Here is a 9,778-nt window from a genome sequence, read left to right as displayed (position 1 = left end):
TCGCCTCGTAATTTTATAGTGGTATACCACAGCTACGAAGAAGCATGACATTTGTTTATTTAATTATTTCTGATTTGTCTAACGGTACTATCAATAGGCCAAACAATATAACGTTAAATGATATGTTGATTAATAAATTTAAAAATAAGTGGACGGAAGTGGTCGTGGATTAATGTAAGGCTGGAAGGGTTGAGGAAAGGTAAGAGTTAGCATGCTTCTTCCAAGTGGTTACTTCTTCTTATTTTGGAGTTCCCAACTTCAAACACGGGCCAAAATATTGGCTATCCTGTCCGAGGATTTTCATGTTTGCATATTACCACGGTAAAAAAAACAGTAAGTAAGTAAGTGTGGTTGGTTCGTGTAGTATTTTTACGCTTACTAAACGGTCGTAACTGAATTTGATTATAATTACCTGATCTTGAGATTCTGATAAAAATTGCTTATCTTATTCTCAGATATTCACATGCAAATACGGCAAATTCAAAGCGTATGAAGTTCAATCACTTCATCAATAAGCTTCTGCACAGATATGTACTTAAAATATGATAATGTAAGCAAAACGTGAATCAATCTGTAGATAAGGCCGAGCTGGCTTTTTTTTGATACATGCGCAATCTTAATGGAACTGAGGAATGCGAAATAACAAAGCAGATGGCAACGAAGGTGAAAGAATAGGTTATAAATACACTCGATTTAACTGCCTCGAAACAGATTCCAATGACAAGTTTAAAAGAAATAATAATGAAACCGAACAAGAAGAAATTTATTTACTAGACGAATAACTCTTCAGTGCTAGATTAAGAGCTTCGTCAAACATAATTTACATTAACATAATCTCTTCTTATCGAGAATAAAACAAGATCTGAAAAAAGACTGCGTCCATCCTAAGTAAACTAATTTACTCTCTGGTAGCAAATATAGACGTTTCAATGTCACTAATACCAAAACTACTTAACTTCGGGTTAATTTTAATATTATCCTTCCACATTCTTCTTAATTTTCAAAGTTGCTGTTTCAAAGATGTTTCATCACTAAAATTGTGCAACAATTCCTTGTCTCCTCCATCCTCAGTAAATACCCAGCACACTGTACAATCCTCCAAAACCTCCAATAGCCATATGCCATTTAATCTACTAGACCATAACACAAATATTAGTAATAGTAACAATAGTAAGGGAACTGGCACTTTAAACAAACAATAAATAATATTTTTGTATGTATAGTTTGAATTTATACATCGGCAGTTCCAGACATCTTGGCAGGAGTTTCTTAATGAAATAAATTATAAACTAAAAGTGACCGACCACAGTGAAAATGAATTATTATGTCTTTGCGGAAGATATACGAGGTGCGATCGAAAGGTTTCCAGACTGCGTGTATAAAAACCCGTACACTTATCTCAGGTATGAAATTCATCAATCACCCTCGAAGTAGTTCCCCTGGGAGTGAACACAACGATCCCAGCGCCGCTGCCAAGCCTGGAAGCATCCCTGGAAATCTTTCTTTGTCAGCCTGTCAAGCACCATCTGCGATTCTGCCTGAATCTCTTCTATCGTCTCAAATCTCCTTCCCTTTAGCTGGATTTTCATCTTTGGGAAGAGGAAGAAGTCACACGGAGCTTAGAAAGGAAGTTGGGGTCGGTTCTTGCAAGATCTTTGAGCTCCTCACAAACGAGAAGTCGATTCTGCTTCTGGTCCTCAGACAGGAGCCTTGGCACAAACTTGGCTGCGATGCGTCGCATGTGGAGTTCTTCCTTTAGAATCAGCTGACAGGTCCCATAGCCTATCCCAACAATGTCGCACAAGTCGTTGATGGTACGACGTCGATCTTCGTGAATGGCCTGCCGAATCTGCTCGAAGATGGTCGTCCAGAACGCTCGTCATCATCGACAGAGGTTCGGCCATTTTTAAAACGTGAATGCCACACAAACGTTTGTGCACGACCCATTGCGGACTCCCCAAATGCTTGCTTTAGCATTTCATAGGTTTCCGTAGCCGTTTTGGCGAGTCTTTGGCAAAATTTGATGCACACGCCATTCCGAAATCGCAGGAGGGTCGGTGTAATGCACTACCAAAACGCCCGTAACTAAGAAACAAATGCTAATTCGATGATGCCTGGTTGGCACACTGATTCACTATGAATGTAGGCCGCACCCCCTAGTATTACATCCGATTCGCCCTCTATTGACACAGTCTTGAAACTTTCCGATCGCACCTCGTAGTGTCACAGGCAAAAGTAAAGTTGCTCCTGGTGCTAAAGTACTATTGCATGAATGCGTATGAGGAAGTAGAGGTTTAGACGCACGTATTCTTAAGGGCAGAAATTAAAAGGAGGCACAGAAACGGACGAGAGCATTTTTCCCCTAAGATCAAATCATAACCGAACTTAATTACAAAAAGAAGGTAACACCTCTCAGAAACAAGGAGCAATGCAAGGAAAATTCCATACGTGAGTTGAAAAATATACCACTCTATAAAGAACTAATTATAGATTTAAATAAATCAGATTACCTTATCACGGTTAATTGTTTTACAATCAACAGATGTGACTGCGTGAAGTATGTAACAACATATTTATTAGAAGCGCCACTTGAAAAGTTTACGTCCTGTCCAGTTGCACCACAGACTGAGATTTGGGGCATCTCTGTGACCACTTTTTGGTGGTCTCTGAGGTACAAATTTGTTTGTTCGTTGATGATGTTTATAGAAGAAATCTTCTTTTTAAAATTAAGAGCCGGGTAGCTCAGTGAGTATAATGACTGACTATGGGCTGTACAATCGGGATTCGATCCCCGATAGGGGCAGAGAATTTTCTTCTAGCCTTCTGTCCATTGGGTACTGGGAGTACCTTCCCTGAGGGTAAAGCGGGACCGAAGTGTGACGCTGACCACTCACCCCCATCTACTGCCGAGGTTAAGAATGAGTAGGAGCTATATCGCCTCCCCCCCCCCTGAGCGCCTTCTGGCGTATCGCGGGATAGCTTTACTTTTAATTATTTTATTTCTGTTAGCGTAGATTTGATTCATTGCAGTGGAACGTAGGATACCCAAACTCTGTTCCGCTAACCGCCACTGGAGCAGTGAAGAGGTGTCAAAATTTCTGGAATAAATTAAACACAGATCCAACTTTTTACTTGTAGAATCTACACAAGTTTATAACAGCATTCCAGCGACATGTTTCAGTCAGACGGAGCCATCTTCAGGCTCTTTTGCAAGGATGCGCTGGCTATATGAAATCAGATATTTTTTTATCATTCAGCTTCTTTACATCTCGCTAAAATTTCTAACGACAAACAGGAAAATAATTGAGGGGTCCACCACGACTCTTTGCAGTTTTCAATTGGTCTAGAAAAAAAACCCCTGCAAATCATTGTGATATAGTTCACAGTCCAAAACACCGCTGTTAGGAGCAGGTGGGCCCAATATAAATGTCAAAAAATAAGGTAATTTTAATGTGTGGTTTATTCAATGACGTTGTCTGAAACTCTGGCTATATAGCGTCGAATTTTAAGACGACTGATGGATACGATAAATGGCAAGAGGGAAACCAGGCATCTGCCCCCGCCCCCCTCCCACAACCCAAATTTCTGGGAGGAGACTAAAACTGAATAAATAAATAAATATTCAACTATGGCAAATATTAATACCAAAAATTTATTTTTGAAATGATTCTGTCCTCTATGTCACAAAGTGTTTTCACGATTTATGACTTAACGCAAGTTTATATCTGTATAGTTCTTTTCTTAGTATCGTTTTTTCTTCTTTCTTTCTTTTTTCCTTCGTTTTATCTTTCTCTGTTTCTTTTACGTCCTTCTCAGTTCAAAAATCTTCACGTTTCTCTTATCACATGAATGTTTTTCTGTCCACGCTTATCTGCTAGTAGCATCAACTGATACCATCGCTCTTGTCTCAAGTGTCCAGGGCGAGTATATTAGGCAAAGGAACGGTCATGTTTACCGGGACACACAACCATGGCGTCAAAGGTCATTATCGTGGCTATCTGCCTCATGGCAGCCGTCTTCTTGACTGAGGCTCGAAGCGCGAAGCAACTGACTGAGGTTACGAAAGAAAACCAAGAGAAGGCTTCAAATCCAGACGTAGACCTCACAACGGTAAGACTGCTCTACTTTAATCCATATGGCAAATTATATAAATGTACGAGATGTCGTGGAGGTATAGTTCCACACACGTGAGAACGAGGTTTAACCGGATGGTCAGCTTCACGCTTGAGCCAAAATTCTGGCTTTTGTAGTTAGATCTCTGCTTGGTGCGTCGTAAGGTTACTGCCCAATAGGCGGAGGGTAATCAGGATTCGTGATATTAGTTCTATAACAGACTACTACATACACACGTTAAACACGACGAAATTTATAATTTGCTTGAGCTAGGGTAAAGTCATTAAATTTTCTGGAAAATAATTTTCAGGAAGTTCTTACAATCGCGTTAAGTGATTCTTCCACAAATGTTTATAACTTGAATTTATGGCTGAAATGACAGTTATGAGATGGTAAAGTTGCGTCATATTGTAATATCATGAATATATATTTTAAATCTTGTCCGTCTAATCACAATAAATTATTATTAAATATTAAAATATTACAATAATTAACATTTTAAAATATTTAAAATATATCAAAATGATGTTCTTTATCGAATGGTCTAATGTAAATCGAATATTTCGATAAAGAACATCATTTTGATACATTTTAAATATTTTAAAATTTTAATTATTGTAATATTTTAATATTTAATAAGAATTTATTGTGATTAGACGGACAAGATTTAATATATATATATATATATATATGACAGTTATGTTAAAGTACACGTAACATGAAATATGGGCTGTAAAATAACAATCAAATTCGTTGTAATTTTCGGATTTGTATTCCTTTACCCTGGCTTTGTTTGTCGCCCACAGCCGGATCTGTTAGCAAAGTACGGATACCCTGCGGAGAGCCATACGGTACAAACGGACGACGGCTACCTCCTCACTCTGCACCGCATCCCGCACGGCAAGGAGGTGGCAGCAAGGGCTGACAGACCACCGGTGCTACTGCAACACGGGCTTCTGAGCAGCTCCGCTGATTGGGTGGTCAATGGACCAGGAAAAGCTTTAGGTAACCGTCTGTTACAAATCAATTAACAAAAATTATATTTAATTTTTTAAGACTTATACAGATCTCCCGTTCTGAGGAAAGTACGCCTGAAACATCTTCTCATTCAAAACGTGTAGTTGAAAGATCATCGTTAAATAATCAATTAATTTTCTCGTATTATAGCCTATCTCCTAGCAGACCAAGGTTACGATGTGTGGCTGGGAAACTCAAGAGGGAACACGTACTCCAGAAAACACGTCAGCCTCAATCCATCCAAGGACAAGTTCTGGGACTTCAGGTATGCTCATCAGAAAAGTCATCAGGATCGTCCTGGACCTCGTGTTGTCACATCAAGCACACTAAAGCGTACTAACTTCATTGTAATCCGAGAACAGACTTAATAATACACTTCGATAAACATTAAACTTGAGACCCTAAAATCTGGCGTAGATTAAGTGTGTTTAAAATAACGTACTGAGGAAATATTTGGACCTAAGAGGGAATAAGTTACAGGAGGCTAGAGAAAACTTAAATATAATGACGATTCCACAATTTTTACTGTTCACCAAAATTATTAGAATGATCACATGAAAGAGATCAGATGAGTGAAGCAAATAGATCGCATAGGACAGATTAGATATGCGTTAAAAATGTTGGTAAATAGAATTTTATAACATAACAACTAAACAAAAACTTGAATTTTAGGAAAATGAATCGGTAGAATATGGGCTGCATTAAACTGTCTTAAGAAAGGGACTACATTTGGGTTATAGCGAACACAACAACGTACCACAGAGTTTCATAAAAAACAGTTAAATTCTTGATTAGCTAAGGATATTATCAGCTGTTCCATGATGGTTCTTAGATATTATCACGCGTTATTTTAATTGAATTGTACTTCCAAATGTACTTTCAATGTTTTGTGCATCGTCTGACAGCTGGCACGAGATGGGCGTGAGTGATCTGCCGGCTGTAATCGACTACATAATTGATAAAACAGGATCGGAGCAGATATTCTACGCTGGCCACTCCATGGGTACGACGATGTTCTACGTCTTGGCTTCAGAGCGTCCTGAATACAACAGCAAGATCCGCGCCCACTTCAGTCTAGCTCCTGTCGCCTTCATGTCCCACCTGAAGAGTCCGCTGATCCAACTGGCATCGAAAGTCGACGACGAACTTAAGGTGGTTCAGCAAACATTACATTAACGATGATTTATAAGTTTATACTATAAACTGTGCAGCCAAACGCGCTTTCTGTAGAAAATTCTTAAATCCATAAACCAGAGTCCTCGAGACATTAATAGCTGTTCAGAAGGTCAAGAAATTTTCAATCTTTTTATGGAATCCAAAATTAACTTTCGTGTTCGCAAGAGGACGTATTTGTTCACAAAATGTGTTAATGCAACATGATGTAAAAAAAAATATTGAACGATAATTCATCAAAAATAGATTTCACAGTCGTCATATTGTCGTTTCTACCAACTAACTGGCTGACTGCAGGGTTAGACAAATGTCCCCGTTCTGTTGTTATATCATAGTCAAAATCATCTCACAATTCCAGCACAAACACCGAGCTTCTGTTTTATACCCGACCTCTTTTTACACTTGGTGTTTTTTTATTTAGTGTTCTGTCTGAGGACAGGTCCATATGAACAGGATCCTTCCATCCTTTTCTCGGACTGGGACCTGTTCATATACGTTCTTGGCAGATGATCCAGAAGTGGTTTGCCATTGCCTTCTTCTGTGTGTGAACGGAGTAATTGTTGGGATGCCACGAAAAACCGGGAAGCCCGCGGAGGAAAACTCCGTGTTGCCTAGACCACGGCCTTGCCCAACACAAGTTATAAATTCGGGCACCGCCGGGAATCGAACCCGAGACCCCAGCATTACAAGGCCAGCGTTCTAACCGCTAGACCACCGTGGCTTATTATTATTTAGTGTTCTGTCCGACGACAGGTCCATATGAACAGGATCCTTCCATCCTTTTCCTCGAACTGGGACCTGTTCATATACGTTCTTGGCAGATGATCCAGAAGTGGTTTGCCATTGCCTTCTTCTGTGTGTGAACGGAGTAATTGTTGGGATGCCACGAAAAACCGGGAAGCCCGCGGAGGAAAACTCCGTGTTGCCTAGACCACGGCCTTGCCCAACACAAGTTATAAATTCGGGCACCGCCGGGAATCGAACCCGAGACCCCAGGATTACAAGGCCAGCGTTCTAACCGCTAGACCACCGTGTCTTGGTGTGCTGGTATCCGATTATTTGTTAGATCTGGTCACTACTTACAATCTTTCAGCTAATACCCACCAACATGTCTGGCACAGGCTGAGTTGTAACTGGGCACTTAATCAGACATTTACAGTGTAGTAGTCGTAATCCATCGTTTCCTTCACAGTTACTGCTGGACCTGATGGGTGTCTATGAGTTCCTGCCACACTCAGGATTGCTGACATTGATCGGAGAGTTGTTCTGCAACGACGAAGCCATTACCGTGGACATCTGCAGCAACGTCCTCTTCCTGATCGCCGGTTACGACTCATCACAGCTCAACAGGGTGAGTTCTCTTTACTGGATCGTTTCGGGAGTCAGTTCTTTTAAGTCTTCGTTACAGCCTGATGACAAGTATTTTGTCACGTGTTTATTTTATGGAAACAAGCTAATGTCGAAATCGGAACGGAAAAATGGAAAGTTAAACTAACCACCAGACCACAATGGTGCCTCTAAAATATATAAATGTTAAAAAAACAATTCAGAAAATGAAATAACGAAATTCAGCTGAGAGCATACATTCTTTTGCAGACTTTATTGCCTGTCATCCTAGGACACACTCCGGCAGGAGCATCCACGAAGTCAGTGGTTCATTACGGTCAGGAGGTCGGTTCCGGTAAGTGTCTACAGTTCTAAGGGAATCATTAATAAAGTAACAAGTCACCTCACATAAACTGACCAGCATTGATGGCTTATTTATTGGTTACAAGGACGGTTCAGCAATGCGATGGACAATTTGCGTTTGGTACAATGACGGTAGTCAGACATCATGTTACATTAGATAGGATTTCAGGGTCTCACGGCGGCAAGATTAAGCTGGCTGTCTTCTGGGTGACTACAGACCAGAAGAAAACCATCTTCATTTTACAGTACTCTGCAGACTATCTGTTACAAATGGCAATGTGTATCTGCAGGCAAATTCAGGAAGTATGACCACGGGCTGATTGGGAACCTCTTTACCTACGGGCACATTTCGCCACCTGAATACGACCTGAAGAAGGTAACAGCTCCAGTGTTTCTGTACTACAGTGACAACGACTGGCTGGCAGCTGTCAAGGTCTGTATTGCACGTCGCTGTGCCCAGGATTGTCCTATTGTGAATAATTATTGTTTGTAGACCTAAAACGGGCAGTAACATTAGTAGCTACAGGAGTAGCAACAGACGAATTAGGTGTAGACGGGGAAGATAATATTAAAAATGATTTTTAATGCGAAGTGAAGCTGTAGATTGAATAAAACTGACTTAGGATAGAGTTCTATAGCGGAAACCTTTGGCCTGAAGGCCAAAAGGTAGGAGGACATTGTGTAGACAGAATGACGGACCCATTACAAGAAAATAGTTTTAAGAAACAGATTAAGAAGTAAACTGGATTCAGTTGGATTTGGATAGGGTTCAATGGTGGGTTTTTCTGGATTGGGTAATGAGTATACCGTTACATTGTTATTGTTATTGTTATTGTTGTTGTTGTTAATATTATTTCTAACACTCAGGCGAATGCCACAGAAAGATATTGTTTGTCATTTTATTGTCTTGTTTTACGAAACTGTACTTGTTAGCCATTTTGTATCATAAACCGCGTTACCACTTTTGTTCTGTTTCTAGGATGTTGATGAACTGTCTAAGAAACTACCGAAAAGTCCGCAAAAGATCCACGTGAAGCTGGAATCATTCAATCACCTGGACTATTTGTGGGCTATCGATGCGGAGAGTCTTGTGTATGACGAGGTGATTGCCCAGATAAACAATTTATGATTTCATGACGACAATTTAAAAAGCTAACGCAAATTACTTCAAGTAGTCGCGTGTTCACAAAGGAAGAAACATTTTTCAGTCGCCCATCAATAACACTGTATTAACAGTACAGTCATATTATCTATGATAAAAATACAGACTGTGTGTTAGACAACAAGAGAATGCAACGAAGCCTGAAATACAAGAAAAGTGTTCTAACGAAAGAAAATTATAGATATTTCCGAAATTTAAAACAAACGTGTGCTTATACTGTATACAAATAAATACAAATAAAATCACATTAGCAGTAAGTAAATGTTTTTGTTAATTCAACGTGTTTTCCTTGTATAAATAAACAATATATTTTTATAGTCTAATATGGTCTATCCGACGTTTAGATATGCTTATTAATTTTGGCTTTTGGTTTCAAAGGCGCCACCTACAACTTCAAATATTTTCTAATTATTTTCTGAAATTTGGCTTCCATATAACTCAAAGCAACAATTAATTCTTCACTCTTGTGGTAGAAAATTTCAAAAATTTCTACGCTATTTCCTGTTTCACACTGTCACTGCCCTAAATCTAACAGCATCCATTTGTTGCCCAGAAATTGATAATGTATCTGCATTAAAACTAACTTATTCCCGTTTCTTCACGTGAGAGCAGATCTACCACATC

At 39.5% G+C, this 9,778-nt stretch overlaps 1 protein-coding gene across 1 annotated transcript; it reads left to right on the top strand.

The window, feature by feature from the left end:
- Positions 1–3,942: 3,942 nt before the first annotated feature.
- LOC147873944 (lipase 3-like) lies at positions 3,943–9,416 on the top strand. Its single transcript, XM_087347663.1, has 8 exons — positions 3,943–4,110; positions 4,920–5,118; positions 5,281–5,395; positions 6,036–6,282; positions 7,496–7,654; positions 7,900–7,984; positions 8,283–8,425; positions 8,972–9,416. Exons 1-8 carry the CDS (start codon positions 3,970–3,972, stop codon positions 9,119–9,121), a joined length of 1,239 nt encoding a protein of 412 aa, XP_087203789.1. The 5' UTR covers positions 3,943–3,969; the 3' UTR covers positions 9,122–9,416.
- The last annotated feature ends 362 nt before the right edge of the window (positions 9,417–9,778 follow it).

This window comes from Zootermopsis nevadensis, unplaced genomic scaffold, assembly GCF_977971745.1.
Source record: "Zootermopsis nevadensis isolate Lab colony 2312 unplaced genomic scaffold, Znev_1.0 Znev_ptg000012l, whole genome shotgun sequence".
Lineage (NCBI taxonomy): Eukaryota > Metazoa > Arthropoda > Insecta > Blattodea > Termopsidae > Zootermopsis > Zootermopsis nevadensis.
Note: the sequence above shows the minus strand (reverse complement) of the source record. Positions and strands in the feature narration are given on the sequence as shown.